General features: G+C 33.8%; 1 protein-coding gene across 1 annotated transcript in view; it reads right to left on the reverse strand.

Annotated features, from left to right (window-relative positions):
• Window positions 1-22,768, reverse strand: part of LOC111156692 (exocyst complex component 2) — a 307,781-nt gene that overhangs the window by 180,903 nt on the left and 104,110 nt on the right. The window contains exons 8-11 of the mRNA XM_022517721.1: window positions 19,046-19,191; window positions 18,832-18,913; window positions 17,717-17,819; window positions 12,277-12,395 (exon numbers count right to left, since the gene is read on the reverse strand). Coding sequence (XP_022373429.1) covers window positions 12,277-12,395; window positions 17,717-17,819; window positions 18,832-18,913; window positions 19,046-19,191 — 450 coding nt within the window. The remainder of the gene's footprint in view (window positions 1-12,276; window positions 12,396-17,716; window positions 17,820-18,831; window positions 18,914-19,045; window positions 19,192-22,768) is intronic.

Here is a 22,768-nt window from a genome sequence, read left to right on the forward strand (position 1 = left end):
TAAATGGTTTAATTTTAAATCATTTATGTAGTTTAAGTAAATCTTGAATTTTGAAACCATTAAAGGATTGATTTATCTTCCCTTTTAATAACAGAAACTGTACTAAGAATACGCTTTTCTTCTTTTAGAAACCATGTCATCAGTTTCTATAACATCAGGAAAAGAAAATTTAACATGAACTAATTTCTTAATTGATAGTGTTGAATTGCATCAAGTATAGCACAGCACCAGGGAGTTAAAACAGCATATACACACCCTCAGGACGAACCAGCATCTGGAACACATCTGCTAGATGCATTTTTGCAGAGTGACCAGAAGATAGCGCTTCAGCACCGCACACATGCATAAGCCCTGCAAACAGTGGGCATTAAACTCAGAAATGAGCTTCTCTTACACATTGCTTTTTTGTTGTTTAAAAAAAAAAAAAGAAAAGAAAAAGAAAAAGGTCTTAAGATCAGTTATTTTATAGGGAATTAGGAAGACCCTTTGAAGACAGAATTAAAACATTTTAAATCTCAGCTGTCAGAAACTACTTACTATTAAGAGTCCAGAAAAACCCTGAGGACTCATACCCTCCTTTTAAACTTAAATTATATGACGTGGCATTCCTACCCTATAAAATTATTTTAAATATGAAGTGGCTTTGATGATAAGTAAACATTACTATGAAAAGAAAATAGAAAAAGATGAGGAAAACTATTTCTGTAACATCAAATCAATGAAAGGCTTTAAAATATCTCACAAGAAATCAGTATATTTTTTCTTGATTGTTCTACCTCACAATATGACAGCAACATCTTTTGATGTATTTGAGACAAATATACATTAAATAAAACATATGGTTATTAAATGAGAATAATTGGGAAATTTCATATTTTTTTAAATTTCTTTTCAGCGTAACAGTATTTATTGTTTTTGCACCACACCCAGTGCTCCATGCAATCCGTGCCCTCCCCAATACCCACCACCTGGTTCCCCCAACCTCCCAACCCCCGACCCTTCAAAACCCTCAGGTTGTTTTTCAGTGTCCATAGTCTCTCATGGTTCACCTCCCCTTCCAATTTCCCTCAACTCCCTTCTCCCCTCCATCTCCCCATGTCCTCCATGTTATTTGTTATGCTCCACAAATAAGTGAAACCATATGATAATTGGCTCTCTCTGGAAATTTCATATTATTATGGTCTAACTTATGTGCAACTGAAATTGGTGTTATTTAGTGTGTTTTACCTAACAACCTAAATTATCTGCCTCTTGATATCCAGCTGAGGATGGTATTCAACTGTATATATACAACTTCAGTTTTTTCATTACAATTTTAGCTTTTCACAGCACATTTTGGAGGTGACAGAGACTAAAGTTTTTGTAAAATTGTATTTGTCTTTGTCTTTCTCAATACTGCATTAGGTTATGAGAGATCATTTGTTTTCTTGATAGTAAACTTTCTCTAGAAATGAACTGTGGACTCTGAGAAACAAACAGAGGGTTTTGGAGGGGAGGGGGTGGAGGGGGTTAGGTGAGCCTGGTGGAGGGTATTATGGAGGGCACATATTACGTGGAGCACTCAGTGGTGGTGCATAAACAATGGATTTTGGAACACTGAAGAAAAATAAAATTTAATTAAAAAAAATAAAAGATTATATTTGGAAGTTAAAAAAATGAACTATTCCTATAATTTTTTCTAGATGAAATTCTTTTCAAGCCTTTAGATTACAATCTTGATGAAAGGTTGTAACTTTTTGGCTTCATTTATGCTAATACTAACAAATTGCTATATTTGAAATTGGTACAGGGATTAACCCAAGATTCTCATGGTTATATAACTGGAAGGGGGTTCTGCAGCTAGCTTAAGCAATCTAATAGGCCAATGCTTCATGACCTGTAAAAATCAGGGCTTGACACAATAAAATTGTAGAATCTTTTTTGAGTATAAAATAGTGATTCTATGGTGTGAAGTCTGAATGAGAAACTTTAAATCACCACTGAGAACAAAATGGAAGATATGTTTATTTTGCTCACTATTCTTATAATTTAGAACACTGATAAGTGGTGTTATCAAAAAAGTCTGCCCCTACACAGTGAGCCAATATGAAAACTAAGCCTTAAATATAAATTATATAAAGAATATAATAAAGACAACAAAAACGTAACAGTGAAAACGTCATCAGAATTTCAAAATACTTGTTATTATGGACCTTACAGCTTGGCTATTTTAACGACACTAAGCAGGGTAACCAATAAATAGACTCAAATGAATAAATGCTTATGAGATCAAAATTATTTGGCTATAGACAGTCAAAGATATCTGGGGAATAATTACAGGGTAACGATTACTCTGGTAGAAAATTCCATATAGGAACACATCCCACAGCATGAGAACCATCACTACAGTACTTCTAGTTCTAAAAATACTATGTGGTGTTTGTAGGAAAAATGATACAAATAAAATCCTAGAACTAAAAAGATGTCTTCTAAATTCTACAAACTAGTGTTCGAGTTAACGATTTTACTAGTATATCATAGGAAAAAATATATAGTTTTCTACAGATGCCTAGAAGAAGCACCTTGGTGGGGGGGAACCTTCAAACACTTAAAATTTAAAAAAATAATAATAATGCCTAAGCTTCTTAATTACTGACAAATAAGAATCCATGTTTTGTTTCTCCAACTAAAGCTTCTGTAACATGCTACCAGCATTCTCAAAAGGAACTCTTCTTCTAATTATGAGGGTGTAAGAGAAACTTAATGATTGTAAACAAACATAAAATTTAAAAAAAAAAACATTTCTGGCACATTCTAAACAGAACAGAAAATTTGTTTTAATTAAGAGAAAACTTACTTTCAAAAGTTTGCTGAAGTTACTTTTTATAGAACATCAATAAAACAATCCTAGGAACTTCCCTAAAAGAATAAAAGCTGCAGTGTAGAAATAATCAAAAGTTTAAAATGTTTTACTTTTCTAAAAGAAAATAAACTATCAATCTTTCACAATTTGCTCTTAACAAATTAAATGCTTGCTAATTTTTTCCAACTGTGAGATTTCTCTTAAATAAAAAATCTTCAGCTTTATGTTAACCAATGGATCTGAAGAGATCTTCCCCAAAGTTCAAAAATTTAACAGTTTACATTAAAACACCGATTGCTACAAAAACAAAACAAAAACTGATAATGAAGTTTAGACTTTATAAAAAATGCTTATTATACCTAGCACTCCATAAGACTTCCAGGGTACCTTATCATGTATCAGTCAAATCCTTTTAACTCAAGCCCTGCAAGTTTTCCCTATTTTAAATGCAAAGAGTAGTCAATATTTGTTTAACAGACTCTACAACATAAAGGGCAGAAGAGACCTTTCTTAAGGGAAGCCTGCAGATGTGGAACCAGGTGAATAAGTTTACTATATTTTCTCATCCTTCGTGCCTCTTGCAGCAAGTTTTCTCACAGTCTACAATAGTGTGGAGAACACTGATCTATAGCCCCTGGACTCTCAGAAGGGCCAGAAGGGCGGCCGACTTCCTTACCACCCTTAAACACCTTTGAACACATTTTCCTGCGCACAGCGGGCCCTTGTCCTGAGCTGCTGCCCGACCACCCACTGTTGCTTGTTGACCAAACACACGGGGCCAGGAGTCTCCACAGACACAGGCAGGATGGGATTCCTTTCAAGCACCCCACACAGAAGAATTTCAATGCCAAAGCTGGGGGGTGGGGCAGACATATCAAGACAGAATTACAAATTCCTCACAAATTAGACCTGTGTCAACAGATAAAAATGTTCTTTTTGATCTCTATATTTAAAGTTCCTACAGGGGCATTTCCTCAATTTAAAGAGGATCTTTTAATCTAAATTAAATGAAGGGAGATATATTTAACATGCTCATATTTAACTTCACTTTTTAGGGTGTCAGAACTATCCTAAGCAGGTTCCAGGCAGAAATTCTGGTGTATTTTAACACCATTCAAAACAATAGGTAAAAGAAAAAATATATTTTAAAAGCAAAACCACAGGTGTGAACTACAAAGAAGTATTTATTAGCTAACATTGGCTATATAAGCAAGAACCAGATATTTATAATAAGCTGGATAGGTGAAACCAAAATAAAATTATTTATGCTTTTATTAAAGTACTATATTCTTTGTAATTATATATAGATCTAAGTAAAGAAAACATGCTTAGAATATGTGAGCAATAGAGTTATTATAAAATGATAAAATACAAAATTAAAATATTTGTAATGAATATTTTAAAATTACCAGTTAATGCTAGCATTCAATGTGTGCTTGACATGCATTGTCAAAAATGTTTCTCTCTTAAGGACAGGGGACATGAATTGAACAAGAAATGGCTCCCAGCTGTAAGAAGTCTTCTTCCAGATGTACGGTAAACCAAGACAGTAGAAAAGAACCAGCTGCTAGGATAATAAAAAAAATAAAAATAAAAATAAAAAAAAAATGGGGGGGAAAAAGGCCCTTTTGACATAAGTCTTATTGGCCTGTCTGATTAACAAAGATAGATCACTTATTCACTGTAAGGTGAATTGAATCTAGTCTAAAATAGAAGAAACAAGAACTTAATCAACTCTTTCCTATGATGTTTAACAGCTATTATTTTACTATACAGATCTACAAATGAATGCTATGTTATTCATAAGTCCTAGGTCACTGACTTTAAAAACACTACTTAAATTACTAGTATTAATTACTAATCATAATTTTAATTTGGTAGCACAAATTGTTTTTTCAAATTAGATTAAAAACAAATCCACAATCATATAAAACCCTGCTGATCTGTATTCAGGTAATTAACACTGCTTATATAAACCTAAACTATTTACAAACAACAGTGATGATTTCTAATGGTATGCACTTTAAATCTAATTCATGGCATTCTGAACATCACCTGAGTTTTTTCTCTTTCTGAAAAAAGGGCAAAGGAGAAAGGAATATCGGACCACCACTTCACTGAAGAGATGTTGTTAATAGCAGTTATAAACTGATACTTCTACTTCTCACTCTTGACTCCGCTCTCTTCTATACATCCCTTACAGTTTATAAACCTCAAAGCAAGTTAATAAAATCCCATCAGAAGCATTTTATCTTCGAAAGCCAATTAAAAAAAATACTCTAGTCACAACAAAAAAAACAAAGCTGGGGTTGTGTAATCTACATCAGAAGGGACTTAGGAAGAGCAGGTGGAAATCAAAGCAATTATCTCTTATCTGTAGTTGCTGCAGTTGTGCCTTTCCTTTTTTTCTTTTTAAATAAACTTCTATTATTCTGGATTCTGTTATGATCAACATTCAGGGGAAAAACTATTTTTTAAATCTCCAGAAAATAAATTTCATAAAAGAACATTCCTCAACCTCATTGTAACAACTTCAAAATAAAAATTATAATTTTATTAAAATACTTAATGTAAGTATAACAACACATTTTTACTGTCTTTTTAACCATGAAAGTATTTTTGTAGTTCCATAAAAAATTTGATGAATCTGCTGCTGATTTCCTACAGAGGCTGCAATTTAATCTAGAGTACAGGAAGTTTACTTAATCTTACATTATAAAAATACCAGAATTATATTAACTCCATTAATTAAAAGTGTATACACACACAAATTATGGACACAAAGAGCATACCTGTATTTTTTAAATATCAAGAAAAATAGTTTAGTTGCACTTTGTAAATTCAGAAATTTGAATATAACTTATAAAATATATTTATCCATGTATTTTATAAGCTTGAGTTGAAAACATAGCCTTTTGTAGCTTAAGATCATCAGATAAACAAATGCTTTTATTTAAGCATGTAATTAATAATCTACTCAGTGTGTGAAAAATTAAAAGAGTAGATATTTAACATAGTGTCTCTATTCTTAATATTTTTTCTGCCTTAATAGGTCCACACTGTGATGATTCAGAATGAACTTTTCTGGTGTTACATATCTCTAAGTTTTCCAAAGAGAACCTGAGCTACATATAAATGTATTTTCTTCTGTTGTGTGACTACTTTATAGAATCTGTTGCTTAAACTATTGCTCCTATTCTAAATGTCTAAAATGCCCAATTGGGAAGTCCTAATTAAGTACATATCTGAAAGAAGGGAATAATTACTCTACGAGCAGGCTGCTGCCTTTTCCCTTGAGTTATTAGATATAACCAGTATATATTTTAAGAGTTAAACTCATTTTCAGAACAACAAAAACACCTTTGAAGGCTACCTTTAAAAATCCTGTTTGAGAGTATCAGTAGGGGACTAACCAAAGGCTTTTCCTGACAGGAAACCCGAAAACTTAGTCTAATTTTGGACTGGTTTCATAGGAATTTTAAGAGACGAATGACACTTCTTATAAGGTGGTAAAAGTTTTCTGTGTGTAACAACTCAGGACATAGGGCTGCTGTGAATATAGGGGAACAGCAGCAAAATGGTTAACAAGTCAGGCTGGAAAAAAAAAAAACAATCAAAGCCTTCCTTTAGTATTTAAGCTAGGATGCATTTTTTTTAATGTTAATCTTTATGCCTGCTCTCCCCCATCCCCCATCTTTGTCTCCCCTTAGAAAAAACAAAAGATCACATTTGGGCTACAGAGGTGGGTCATGGAAGAGTAGTGAGGAATATTTGGGGATAAATGTCAAAGCTTGTTTAGGGTACAATGGTCATCTCTTGTTTTGTGCCCCAGTGTTTATAATTCGGAAGGCACCATTCTACTAGCCATTATATGTTATTACTATAAAAATTGGAATCCAGAGAAAGATCTAATGCAGTGTTCATAAGAATATCAACCTTACGACCCAGCTGCTAACAAATGCTTTTTATGGAGAAAAATCTTTCTTGGAAAAAGGTGGCTTTTTTAATGTAGGATTGCTGTCTCTGAAAATCTATCACCATCCTTGCTTATGAAATTTTCTCTGAAGACCATAAGACTAAATACAATTAACATTTTTTCCTCAACTGTGTAAAGACTTTGAGACTTTAAAAAAACATTTATATGTTAATTAGATTTCTTGTACAAAAGACGAACCAACTTTACTTAAAAAGACATCAAGAAAACTTTTCCTGTCTGAAATATTTAGTTTATCTATTTAAAACTGTATTTTATTTCACAGTACTGTCTCAGTTCTTAACCTTTGTTCTACTGCCTGAGGGTTTATTTAAACAATTACAATGAGTGTTAAAACTCCAAGTGCAGATATTCTAATAGAGGAACTTAACAATTCATTCTTTAGATTCAGAATGCAACAAGATTTCATTTTGAAAATAGGATCCTAGAGACTCCTGGGTGGCTCAGCTGATTAAGCATCTACCTTCAGCTCAGGTCATGATCCCAGGGATTGAGTCCTGCATCCCTCTCTGAGCTAAGCAGGGAGCCCGCTTCTCTTCCCTCTGCTGCTCCCCCTGCTTATGGTTTCTCTCTGACAAATAAACATGTTTTTTTAAAAGCTTTAAAAAAAAGAAAATAGGATCCTAAGACTACCTGAATAAAAACAATGAAACTTCGTAATGAAGTGCCTGATGAAATACAGGCACTGTCTTCATCATGTACATCATGTTCAGAAATCCTGTTTCATGAAATATTTGCTCCTAAAATAGAACACAAAGAACCTCACTGGTCCAGAGCACAGTCTGGCAGAATGGGGAGAAATCTGAACCATTCACTTCTTCTGCCCCTATTTAGGTCAAGAGAAAGCTGGGTTATCACTCTCTGAGATACCTTCTTCACATGCACAATAGGTCTAAAGTCATCAATTGGACTAGGCCATATCCCAGGTTTTTTCCCCATTTCTAAAATGACATAACTATAAGAAGATATCCAATAAAAATCCAAATGATATTTAGGAGATCTATCCCATATTACTTTATACTTATAGTATATATAGGCACTCAAATATCAACTGAGAGTCCATCATGAACAACCGGCTTATTTCCAGCAAACTTCTAATTAAAACAAATATATATAATCTATATATAATATATAAATCTATATAAATATATCCACACATACACATACTGATACTATATATGAGTACATTACCTGTGTAAATGTAGCAAGTGTATATTAAAGAGCTAACATGTGTCCAATGACCTGTATATATAGGCATTAATGAAAACAACCTGAAGAGTAACTAAGTGCAAACTGGCTACATTGGGCCATAGTTTACTAGTGGCTAATTTTTCCATTCGAGGAAACACATGCTCAGTTCAGTCTATATTCATGCCACATTTCATGTCATTTGCCTCTGCACTGAGTATAAGTTAAAAAGCCTTGGTATCAATGGACTTAGAAAGATTCTCGGATATGATAAACAGTTCCTGAATTCTGAAAAATAACCATTTGATATTAAGAAATTATTAATAACTTTTAGGTAATGATAATGATGTTTTGGTTACAGTCTTTAAAAAGCATTTTTATCTCTGAAAATTACATATTGAAATAATTATAAAATTGACCTGCTTCAAAAGTAATTCAGGGTGAGGGAAGGTAAGAAGCAGGTAAGGGTACAAATAAAATCAGATGAGCTATGAATTGATAATGATTGAAACTAGGTTAAGTACAAGGGAGGTTATCTTATCATATTTATTTGGAATTCTCCAAAATAAAATCACAAAAACTCATCCCGATATGAGCTCAAAGAACACACCAATTTTCCAATTAAAAGGCTCTCTCTGTTTGGATTATCTATGCTGTTTACATTAGTAGTATTTACTGAAAATAAAAAAAAAGGATGTTCTTCTGAATGTTGAAAAAAAATAAAAATAATCTATGAATATGTAACTAATATATTCAGGAAATTTACATTGTACTGTTATGAAACCTGCAGATTGAATTCAAAGAGCTGTTAATTGTTATGTTTTTATTCCTAATCAAAAAGGCCAACTTATGAAAATAAGTAAAGCTCATCACTAAAAAATGTACATTCTTTTCATGATTTCTTAAGTAATGAGCAAGTTCTGCAACAAGCGTGGTCAGTGAATTAAAAAGATAGGGCTCCAACTACACATAAACGTCTATCAATTTATTTTTAATCAATTTATTTTCAGACATACTCATTTTAAGTAGTTTTGGATGATTACATATAGCAATATATAACATCAAGATGGCAGGGAAGGAATCATTCAGGTAAAAGCATGTGTCCATTTATCTTCAAGAAAGATTCATACCTTTGGCAATGGAATATTGGTTATCAGATATTTCTGTTATGGATGTGACTATAAGATATATGAAATTTCATGGTACTTTTCCAATTTCAAATAGTCTATATGTTGTCTTCATAAATTATACATATCCCCAAAATTCAAATATTTTCATAACCAAATTATATGGTCAGATTGTCTCTTCTTAGCATAAGTAGGAAGATTTTTGTTAGACCAATTGTCTTCTTTGTATCTGGAGAATATCATTACCATACTTATTAACCTACTTTGTGAAGTGGGGAATAGGGTGACATTTACTGAGCACCTTCTCGGAATCTGGGCTACTTCATGCCTCTTTATCTGGATAACTGATATTTATCATTTAGGTTCAATGGAAATACACTTCTTATAGAAAACTTCCTTGGACCTCCCCCTAAATAGACTGGAGTAGAATTCTTTATGCTCTACTTCATGATACTTTTTAAATATACCTACGTAACTCTTAAAATTAATGTCTTCCCCAATAGATTACAAGCTCCAAGAGGTCATAGATCATGTCTGTCCTGCTGACCACTGTACTTCCAGTCCCTAGCACAGCATGCAGTGCCCAGATTATGAATCCAGACTGCTCCTAGATCACCTGAAGCTTTAGCAAATACTGATGCCTGGACCTAGAGATTCTAAAATGATCAGTAGGCATAAAGTGAAGGCCAGGAATTGACAGTCTTTAAAAACACCCAGGGGATTCTGATGGGTGGTTAAGGTTGGGAGTCCTGGCTAATAATGAACACTCAATAAACAAATATGAAAGGCCCTCTAAATATCCCTAAAGACTACAGACTATGTATGTCATTTGAGGTCATTTTCACCTGCTAAAACTATAAAATAATTAATGACATTAACAGGAATTTTGATGTAGCATTAATAAAGAGATATTTGGATTTTCCTGAATATCAAGACTAGGAAAAAACAAAATCACAGCTGGAAAGTACTCAAAACCAAGCCAAGTAATTCAAGACAAAACTATGTTATAAATAAATAATAGTAACCTCTCCATTGTACTCCCTTCTTGTTCCAGGACTGTTCTTATGTTACCTCACGTATTCCTCCCGGAAACTTTGTCTTGTATCTCTATTATTTTATATACTCTATTTGACATCTCATGGCACTGAAACTCTACTTACCAAGGTCACCAACAATAGCCTCTGTGCTAAATCTAAAGGACATCTATTCATCTTATTCTTCAACTTAAAACACTTGCTGATCACTCTTCTCCTCTGTGGTTTTGTGACATTATAACCCCTGTTTTCCCCTTAGCCCAGCAGACCAATACTTCTTTGTCTCTTGTAGGCTTCCCTTCTCTTAGGCCTGTAAATATCATTCCCCAGGATTCTGTCCTAAATTTTCTCCTTTTTTCATCTTCTTGGGTGAATGCATCAACTCCCAGGGACCATCTACACACAAATCACATCCAAATCTCCTGCTCTTTAAATCCAAAGTACCTATAGGGTATCTTCCCTTGCATGCCAGACAATGCCTAATCAATCTGTCCAAACAAAAGGAAAAAAATGTTTTTCTCTGCTAGCCTCCCTAACTCAATGGTACCATCATCATAACTAGTTGCTGAGGTCAGGTATCTGGAAGTCCCCTCTTCCCCTTGATCCCCTCCTTCCTTCTTTAATCACCAAGTACTATCAACTCCAATTTCTGAATAGCTCTTGAATCTCTTTCTCCACATCTACCACCTCATGGGAGGTGATTTGTCTGAATCACCATAGCAGCCTCTTAACCAGCTGTACTGTTCCAGTCTTGCTCCCCCTCAACCATTACTACAAGGAAGCCAGAGTTGTCTCTTAAAATAAGTCTCAATGGGTCCTTCCTCGGCTTCATATCCTTAATGGTCACCCCAGTGTCCTCTGGATCAAGTCCAAAGCCCTTGAAAGGGCTAACAAAGTCCACACAAGACCTGACACCACCTAACTCTAGCCTCCGCTCTTGCCATTTTGTACACTAAACTCCAGCCACAGAGAATTCAGTGGCCATCTCTTGCTTGAGGTCTTGTGCACGTTCTATTTTCTCTTCCTGGAATGGTCTTTACCTCTTTCCTTTTCCCCTCCTCTATTTCAACTGGCCAATATAGATATTCTTCAGATCTTGGAATGTCACTTCTGTGACCTCAAAACTCTGAACTGGATGCTGTTCCTAAGTGCTCCAAGGCAGGAGGAACTTCTCAGGCTTAGAAAGTAACACTGTATTCTACTAGTCCATTCTACTTTTCTTGTCTATCTCCTGCCCACATCCCCCCACCCCCGGCTATTTTATAAGTATTGAGTGAGCCAGGCCCATCTGCCAGACTAACCACTGAATCCTTAGCAACCAATAGTGGCCAACACACAGCACAGCAGACAGTGAATACATTCAGTATCTGTGGGATGATAGAATTTTACAAAAAGAAGTTGATCAACCTGCATGTGAATGCAGCTGTGACTTCTTCCTTTAAACTTATTTCACAGCCTTTGCAAAGGGTGTTTCTTTTTTCAGACTAAAATCATCCCAGCAGGCTACTTCTCATTCTTCTAGCGCTTAGTGAACAAGGAGGCTTCTCTGAGACACCTTCCCAAATGGACCATCTAAAGCATGCTCCTCAGTTTTACTCCCTGAGAATATTGTGATTTTTCTTTGTATCGCTTGTCAACAACTTTGTTTTAGGTGAGTTAAGTGTTTAATACCGTGAGTGCAGGGACCGTGTCTGTTTTATTCACCACTGTCCTTCTGTACTTGGCACAATGCCTGGCACATGGCAGAGCTCAACATATATTTGATGAATAGTGAATAGACTACTCCCATTTATTAAAGACTAATATTTCTACAACATCATGTTATTTCCCATAGAAGTTTATTCCTTAAATCAAACCTTTGTCAATACTGGCTGTCAACCATAAAAATAGGGATATCAAGAGAGTTTTCATCCCTCCCTGTTATTCACTCAGGTATAACACTAACCAGGGGCAAAAACAAAAACAAAACAAAAAACAAGTACAGATATCAAGAAAATTAATTAATCATTCCCTTAATCATTAAGCATTTCCAAAATGTATTAAATTGATAATAAGGAATGGCATAATGCACTAGAAGAGAAGCAGCCTTGCCTTTCAAATCTTGTACATATCCCTCTTTGCAGCTGTGCATGAGCTGAAGGATCCACCTGTGTTGGGCGCCAATACATTGCCAAGCAGGGTCACCTGGTGCATGAAGGTCAGACAGGTACCTGAAAAAGCAAGGCCAAGTTTGACCAAGTAGGCTTCTGTAGAGCCATGAATAAGGGACAAAAGAAAAGCTAGTATACTATTAAATCATTACTTTTTTTCTAAGAAAATCTAAAATATTATCAATTAGTAAAGCACTTGTCAACATTAGTCTTCAATACTTAATTCTAAATGAAATAATATTCAAATTTCTTTTTATGCAATTAACAATAAAACTGTATTTTTTAAAAATAAGAACTTTATACAAAGACAACCAAAAAGACAGAGACAACTTGCAATGATCCTAAATCCTTGGTGAGAACTTATCTTGAAATCTACATTCAGTTCAGAGTGTTTCCATACTTAGTTCTCAGTTATTACAGAAAATACAAGTGGAAGCCAGCAGAGGACACCTAATGAATATTTTTTTAATTTCAATTGTTTTTCATTGCTTTCTGATCTGAAAAATGGCCCCTAGATGGCAGTGTGACATTATTTTCTATGCAATCTAACAGGCTCTTTTATTACATAAAGAGAGATGGTGACAATAAGCACTTATCTCTAACATCTGAACTCTATTTTCCTGTCTAAGAAAATATTTCTCTAGAAAATATAGTATAGATGAGCATTTTTCTCTAGAAAATATATTGCTCTAGAAAATATACTATAGATGGGCAGTTTTTTTAATAGTTCTTGAAATACTCAAAGTCATCTCTGTATATAAAATATCCAAACCCGGACTGAAAATTAAAATATATTTCAGTTGAAAAATTTCTGACACATATTATTCAAGATTTGACCCCTGGCCATCACAAAATATATAAACATACAGTAGTCCCCTTACCCATATGGAATATAACCCAAGATCCTTGGGGGATGCGTTAAACTACAGATAGTACTAAACCCTACATATACTGCTTTTTCCTATACATACATACCTATGATAAAGTTTAACTTATAATTAGGCACATAAGAGATTAACAACAACTAACAAAAAACAGAACAATTACAACATATAATGTATCAGAGTAAAAGTTATGTGTGTGGTCTTCTCCCTCAAAATATCTTACTATACTGTACTTATCCCTTCTTCTTGGGATGATGTGAGATGATAAAATGCCTATATGATGAGACAAAGTGAGGAGAATGACAGAGGCACTGAGATGCAGCACTAAGCTACTTGTGACCTTCTGACTGTACTTCAGAAGGAGGATCATCTGCTTCCAGACCTCAGTGCACTAGACTAACTGAAACCATGCAAATGAACCCAGATAAGGAGGGACTACTGCAATAAATTAAATTCAATTAAATCAACTCCAAAAGCTTAATTTACTGTCTTAAAATTGTTCTTAAACCATAAGCTGTCTGTTGTCTTGTGGTTAAAGATTTTTGTTCAATGATAAAATTTTAATTAATGGCTGTGACCTCTAGCCAAACTCTAACCACTGAGGGATACACTAGATGCTTCTCTCCCACGTTCCTCCAGTACTAGGTATTTCCTTACTTACGACATCTCAATTAGCAATTAATTAGAGGAGAAACATTTTGTAATAAGTTAGCAATAAATAAACTGTTGAGACATGGGACATCACATTTAGGAACTATACGCCTTGACCTTTACAAGCTAATGTAGACAGCCTCGGCTCTGAGCAGAGCTGGGCATTTGATCAACCGGCAAACAGGCCCCTTAAATGGGGGGTTTCACACTGTACAAAGATGCCTCAAAGTCAGCCAAAGAGCTGGCCCTTCTACCCCTCCCTGACTCTCTATTTACAGGCTGCAAATAGATTGTATCTGTGTTGAGAAAGGGACAAATCAATTAACAGCACCCCAAGAATAAAACTACAGTCTAACAAAATACATTTAGCCTGGCATAAATATTGCAAACATAGATTCTTCCTCTCACACAGGGCTTTTTTCATCTGGAATATAACTATGATAAATAGTACATGGTGTCATTTCTTTGCAAAAAACACATGATTTTATTCTTTCTTGCTGGGGATAATTTATCTTAGCATTCTCCTTAGATAAGTTTATTTTGCCTCCAAATACTTCTACAATACTCTCTCCTAACACTTTCACTCATGTAACATCCTCAGATTTAGTGTTAGCAGTAAACTACAGGAATACTCTTAGGAAAGCTGCTTCCTTTTAATTTTTAAACTACTGAATAGGAATACAAATGGTCCATTACAAGAGAAATAATTAAATTCTTTTAATAATTTTAAAAATCACACATTTCTTTAGCATGGTGACTAGGTGACTTGCAAAATTTAAAATAATCCCTTATATAATCTTATTAATGGGTATTACATTAAAAGAATTTCATAAAGAAAGATAAATGTGTTCTTTTAGAAATTCTAGTGTTGTAATTCAAAAGTACAACTTATGGGTAGGCTTCTCCTTGGTTAAATGACTTAATCCAATAAATTTCTTCTTCTCTTTTAGTATGTAGTTTAACAAAGGACAACTGACCCTTTAACAACATGAGTTTGAACTGTGCAGGTCCACTTATATGTAGATTTTTTTACAGTACTCTATTGTAAATGTATTTTCTCTCCTCTATGATTCTCTTAAAAACATTTTCTTTTCTCTGGCTTATTTTAAGAATAGCAGATATATATATAATAGATATATATTATATATATATACACACATACATATATGTATGTATGTATATATGTATGTATGTATGTAACACATACAACATACAAAATGTGTTAATCAGCTATTTACATTATTGATAAGGCTTCTAGTCAGCATTAGGCTATTAGTAGTTAAGTTTCAGGGGAATCAAGTTACACATGGATTTTTGACTGGGCAGACTGCCCCAAACCCCACACTGTTCAACAGTCAACTGCAATTTCATTTCAAAGATTTTTGTTTAAAATATGGTACATGTTACTATTTCTTCTAAAACTGCATTATCAAAGAAATTTGACAGCTTTTTTTAGAGGGGAAATGTAAAGAATGCTAATTATAGTTATGATGAGCACATGCTCAATATTTTAAAATTTAAGCATTATACTTTTTAGCCATATTCTGACATGATTTTTAACAATTACCAGGGACAGGATTACACTCATATGGAAAGAAGCATATGACATAACTTCACCTCTCAGGAAAGCTATAATAAGGAGAGTAAAAATAATCCAAAATGTTTAGTTAGACAAGACAGTCAACCAAAGTGAAACAATACAGTAGTAATTTGATTTTCAATCACACCATGCATAACTTCAATTATGGAAGAGAACCAATAAAGATACACTTTGCTGATGATAAAGCGGTCTCCATCCTACTTGAGGCTCATAATACCTATTGCCAGATTCCAAAGTCCAACAGATATTTGACCTTGTTGTGATGTTGTTTTTCTTATTAATAACTAAAAATTAATTAAAAAGGATAATAAAATTATTTGCTCAGTCTTCTCAAAGCATCAAAAATAGAATAATGATTACAAAATAAGTAAACTACTTGATATTCTTGTTGACATGCTTGTTCTCTTCCCTTTAAAATGACAGGAAAAAAACACTTAAATAGGCCATTCAAAAAATCTTTTTTAACATCTTCACTAGTCATAAGAACTATATATTAGTTATCTATATAAATGGTAATTCACTAAATAAAGAAATCATACATTCAATAAGGATTAACATACCACTATTGGCAAGTTTAATAGCATAAATATAAACAGGTAAATAAATACAAAGCACAATTAAGTCACATAGTGGAACACAGACAATAATATACTAATCAGCTGTGTATCCCTGGACAAGAGAGGATTAACCTCCCTGGAACTCTATTTCTTTATATGTTAAAAAAAAAAAAAAAAAGAAAGAAAAGAAAAGAAAAAGCAGATGGATAACTAACATGTAGTTTATTTCTAGCTTTAAATTTCCACGATTCTACAAGCCAGAAAAAAGCCCGCAAATACATTCTTTCCTATGGAGATGGCTTAGAGAAAAGCGAAGATAGGCTTTGAAAACACAAACATGAGTGAGTCCTACTCCTAGCTATGTGCACTGAGCAAAAATGAAGTCTGAGGCTCAGTCTCCTCACCTATATTAGAAGTATCAGACATATGCCCCTGCAAGGCAGCTGTGAGGATTAGAAATGGTGTACACAGAGCATCTAACGTGATATCCGAATGTACTACGGACTCCTGGTAGTGGCAGCAATCAATGTTAGTTCTCTCTACTCCCCTTTTAAAGCCTCCTGTCCCTTTCCTCTTCAGTAACACAAATGTTATGACAATGACAAGGGCTCATGCTGCTACTCTTCTCCTAAGTCACCAAGACCACAGGTCTGAGTGTGGACCATTGTCTCCTTCCCCATGGCAAACTTAGCAGCTTTCAGGCTAGACCTTCTTTTCATACATGGAAATTATTTTCAATGGTCATATGGTGATGACAGCTAAATGCAAAAATATATACGGTCATTTTATTATTTTTATAAGTATTGAATATTCAATAAACTTCACTAATTAGAGAGGGCATTAAGTTTGGAAAATAATAGCTTATTCTGAGAATAAAGGCCACATTCAAAATATGCTAGCAGAAAATAATGTTAATATTTTTATTTTTAAATCACAGATATAAAAAGCCTCTAACTTATATGCTTTGTCTCCAAATCCTGGTATAAACATGATTATATATACAATTTACTGACTACTTATATGCCAGGTGCTATATTTAATCCTTAAATGTATTCTTGATTATGTTTGCAACTACCCCAAGATACAGATAGTCATCATGTCATTTCACAGATGAAGAAACTGAAAAGAGAATGCAAGTGAACAACTAGCTTACTCATTTACATTATGCTATACTGCTTCCTTCTAAGACCTTCTCATCATACCATGGTATCCATCACTTTTTATATTATTGCAATTTTTTAAATTTATTTTTTATTTTTTATTTTTAATACTAAAACCTTTCAAAAATTTCTCCACCACTAAGCCATGGCCCACTTCTGTGGCATAAAGAATTTCCTACCCAGAATGACAGTGCTGTACTCTAAACCATAGAGGGAGCCCCTGCCTTGTGGTCTATGGGTACCCACAGAGTACAACACCTACACTATCCTACTGGCTTAGGTAAGCCATTATTGAGCAGGAGGAAGAAATTACCAAACAATGAGCAGAATTTTCTTGCCTTGAGAACTCCTAAATTTAATATACAAAAGAACTTTGGTGTCCCATAGCAGATACTTGTAAATTTCTATTTGTCTTCACTCTCACCATTTCATCAATTTCCTAATTTCCCCTAAATTAGTTTTAAGAGTTAGATGATGTATCTAGTATTACACAGATACATGTGATTTATCAAAATTCTTGAGGATTTACCTTATGTAACGTTTTTGATCATGTAAAGTCGATGGTGTCTCAAGCAATTTAGCCAGAAGTAATTCTCTTAAAGCTTCAATCCGTGTTTCTACTTCAGCATAATCTATTTTAAAAAGGAAAGAACATACAAGATTTAAAGGATGGAAACTTATAATCAAATTATGGGAAGCAGAAGAGTGATTGCCTTGGGGGACAAGGGTTGACTAAGAAGAGGCACAAGGGAACTGTCTGGAGTGACAAAAACATTCTGTCCATGGTGTGGATTACGTGGGTGTGTGTATTCGTCAAACTCACTGTCCTGTAATATGTAAGGTCTGTGCATTTCACTGTATGTAAATCTATCACAATAAAGAAATGAAATTAAGTTTTCTGAATCCTTATGGATTTCATTTAAGAATTTATTAAAGCCCTGTGATAATTCTCTTTGTTGATAAGGCATTACCACATGACATTTTAGGCTTTTCTTATTTTCTATAACTCCCGCATTCGAGATAATTTCAACAGTTGTTCAGTTCACTTTAAAATAAGATTAAAATTCATTAACAATGGCTTTTCTGAAGAGAGAAGATTAAAACATAAGTTTCCATCTCTATAAAATATCGATAATTGATTCTTTCCAGTAAAAAAGATTTTTTTAATATCATCACAGTTAACAAAAGGCAAAGAATGTCCAAGACTAACCTATCCTAAACCTACCCTATAGTCACGGTTTTTCATTTTCTCTAAATTTAGGTAAGAAAAGCCATGTTAGGGACGCCTGGGTGGCTCAGTTGGTTAAGTAGCTGCCTTCGGCTCAGGTCATGATCCCAGCGTCCTGGGATCGAGTCCCACATCGGGCTCCTTGCTCATCAGGGAGCCTGCTTCTTCCTCTGCCTCTGCCTGCCATTCTATCTGCCTGTGCTTGCTCTCTCTCCCTCTCTCTCTCTGACAAATAAATAAAATCTTTAAAAAAAAAAAAAAAAAAAGCCATGTTATTTTTGAAGTAATGTTTCACATTTTTAAAAGAGCACCATATAAACAAAAATTAAAATAACATAACTTTCTTTGCAGAATACATTCTACATTCTTCCTGTAAAAAGAAAGTAGGAGATCTAAAAGTAATAAACAAATCTTACATTTTTTGAAAACTTGCACCTCCGTTTTCCCAAAGAGTGACTTGGCCTTTTCATAGTCATTAATAACCACATCATAATCACCCTTTAAAATAAAGAAACATTTTGGAGACTGTCAGTAAAGTATCATGCATACATTTGATTAAGATTTTTTTAAAAAAGTAACTCTTTAAAATTTATGACATCATAACCATGGGTACATAAATATGTACTCTACCTTCTGAATATTCCTTTCAATATTTAAAGGAAGGTTGAAGAGAAACTTAAATCGCTGAAGTACATTGAGTGCATTTCTAGTGGAATCTGCCTTGTCCTTTCGACCTAATACTTCTTGAAATAATGTGTCCGCAGTATTACTTGCTCCTATTTTAAAAAGACCAAAAAAAGCTTAAATAAAACAAAATGATAGGCTGCTATTGTAGCTTTACATTAAAACTCAACAGACTTTTTTATAAGTTAGCTGTTTTGGAGCTCTTTTACGGTTTTCTAAAATACACTTCTACTTTGCCCACTAAGTCTTTTCATATGTTAAAAATAGTATCCAATTAAAAATAATCATATTTACCAGGCCCAAATAAAACTGCTAATGTGAACCTACATTTATTTTGGCTACTCTTCTTAAATTGTATAGCAATTATAGGTCCTTAGATTATTTCATTAGTTCAGATAATAGGTTAAAACACACACATATACACATAGGTACACACAACCACATGAATTAAATTCTCTGGATTTAATACCTGCACTATATGGTAATAAAACAAGAAAAACAATGATTTTTCAGGAAAGTTGTTCAAAAGAAGTATTTCAGAACTAATTCTATTTCTTGGTAAAATTATCTGTTTATGCAACATGCACAAATAATTACATAAGCAACTTAAATGACAAATTTTAACATATCATTAATGAATACTTCTTATATCAGCTAATTCAATTTATACACACTAGATATTATATATATATAATATAACATAATATTATAAATATATATGTATATATATATGTGTATATATATATATATAGACATTTTTTAACCTAAAAAACTTCAAACTATACAAATCACTATAATGAAAGAATTGCTTTATCTAAAGCAAAATTTACTGGCTACAAAGTTTAACTTTTTCAACTTGTCAAATATTTTTAATTAGCCACAAGAAAAGAGGGGAAAAAGAATAACTGTTTTTGGCTGTTTGATCGCTGCTCATAAAAAGTTTCTACATTATCTGGTCTACTGACTATACTTTAAGCAAAGATGAAAAAATTACCTCAGTCTCACTGGGTGGCTTGCATGCCATATTCTCTAGTCTCCACTGTGGGTGGCCTGATCATGTTAAAAGTTGTCTTTGTAACATAATTGTTTTATCTAAATAATGTTTAAATTGTTGAAATTTTAAAGGCCTAATAGAAAAACTTTGTCAAGATAGCTGTTTTCACCACATGCTTTCAAAAGCAGAATACTAAGTTTCTATAAGATGAGAAAAAATATATTCCCTACTTCCCACCAAACCACATAATGGTGGCTAAATGTAATATGTGAAATCTGATTAGGGTTAAAACATTTTTCTTCACAGAAAATTATGTGTTTGTTTATCATTTAAAAATATAAATTTTTTGCCTTTGAGGCTTCGTAAGTGAAAAGATACGTAAATGTCACTAAATATTTTTAAACAGTTGATTACTTATATGTGGGCTGTGGATGTTAAATTCCCGAGCACTTTTTTTTTTTTTGCACAATGAAAGAATTTGGGAGCACTTTTTTTTTGCATAATGAAAGAATTTGGGACAAAAGTATAAATATTCAAAAGTAGACTTTGCTCACTGTATTTTAAAGGTAAGAAAGAAATACCAACTAATAATTTTAACTCCTCTAGAAAGTATGAAAACAAGTATGCGTAGAAAATTCACTTATCATTAAATAAACTTAAAAAAAAAATTATAGAGAAGGCGCCTGGGTGGCTCAGTGGGTTAAAGCCTCTGCCTTCAGCTCAGGTCATGATATTGGGGTCCTGGGATCGAGCCCCGCATCCGGCTCTCTGCTCAGCAGGGAGCCTGCTTCCCGCCTGCCTCTCTGCCTACTTGTGATCTCTCTCTGTCAAATAAATAAATAAAATAAAATAACATAAAAATTTTTATAGAGAAAAATTTATAGGCAGAAATAAATACAGAAATGTATATATGGAGAATTTTAACATATGCACATAGAGAAATACGCTATGAAATCATAATTTTAATTTATAAACAATGTCTATCCATAAATTGTTATTGTGTTATGAATTACACCACATTCACAATAAAATTTTGGGAGTTTATAGCTCTTTGATAACTGCATGATTATATCAATAATAAAATAAATGAAAGCAGTGAAACTAAGCAGATAAAAATCACCAACAGCTCACAAAATGCATTTTATGTCTTTATTCTGTAAGGCTATTAAGAAAAACAAAACCACTAAACTCAGTGGTGGTGTTCACATACGAAGAGACATTACAGATAAACCATCAGTCAGACATTGGCCATGTCTCTCAAGAACAATTTCCCCCACATACCAATCTATCCACATCTTTACTTCACCTTCTCACATTGAGAACATCCAATTTTAGGGCCACTAGCAGGAGTTTGAACAACCAGTGTGTACTCGCAGAACAACAGTGAAAAACATGACTTAGGTCTTACAGGTTGCAGAACCAATCCTGCCTTGGGCAACTCTAGACCTGAAAGTTGGTCATTTCTCCTCACGAGGGGTGTCACAACACCCCCAGCTCATAGGACTGTGACTATCTCAGTTACAGATGCACAGCAAGCACCAAGAGCAAGGCTGCTATAAAGACACTGGGTTGCTGCTGTCATAGTCAGGTCAACAAGAGCTATAAAATTTTTCTCAGTGTAAGAAGACCATGATAAACCTTTAGGGTATTATGCTAAGTGAAATAAGTCAGAGACAGACAAATACTACATGGTATCATGCAATCATGAAATCTAAAAACCCCCCAAAACAAAAAAACCTCAAGTCATAGAAACAGGGAGGAATGGTGGTTACCAGGGACTAGAGGGTTGGGGGATGCAGAGATGTTGATCAAAGGCTACAAACTTCCAGTAAGAAGATAAATACATTCTGAGAATCTAGTGCATAGTGTTGTGAATATAGTTAACAACATACATCATATACTTGAAAACTGCTCAGAGTAAATCTCAAATGTCCCCACCACAAAAAACAAACAGAATTATGTGATGTGACGAAGGTGTTAGCTAATGCTAAGGTAAGCTTATGCTTATGCTAAGGTTAGCTAATGCTAAGGTAATCGTATTCCAAGATACAAGGGTAGCAAACCAACCTGATGTATACCTTACATTTGCACAATGCTACATGTCAATTATATCTCAATAAAGCTGAAAAAAAAAAAAGACGGGAAGAGAAGACACAATCACACTGCATACTAACTAGTCAAACTCATATCTCCCTATCGATCTTATATCCTTAACAATGAAAAAAAAATTAATTGTATCAGAAACTCCTATCATCTAGAAAAACTAGTTGTATAATTCTAAATTCTAATGATTATCTTCTAATTTCAAGTATGTTTATTTAAAGTAAGCATTATACTTTCTCTTATTTTAAAGTGACCCTATTGTTCCTTTTCAAGGCACTGACACCGAGACTGTAGATGACAGAAGTGATTTTTAACTTACACTCTCTGCTTGATGTGAGTTTGGCAACAAAGGTAAATGGAAGGAGTGCTCCCACAACACACACACATACCATAACACAATTTATTCCAGGAATAGGCAAATTGAATGAGATTAGGTACCTAATAAAAAGTACCTAACAATTTAAAATAACTTTAAAATATACACTTAAGTTCACAGCAAAACCAGGATTACAGAGACCTAATAACCTACCCTATGTGTCTCAGTTTCTCTCAACAGATTTCAGATAATGACC

Source organism: Enhydra lutris, unplaced genomic scaffold (genome assembly GCF_002288905.1).
Source record: "Enhydra lutris kenyoni isolate GAN:26980312 unplaced genomic scaffold, ASM228890v2 scaffoldscaffold48, whole genome shotgun sequence".
NCBI lineage: Eukaryota > Metazoa > Chordata > Mammalia > Carnivora > Mustelidae > Enhydra > Enhydra lutris.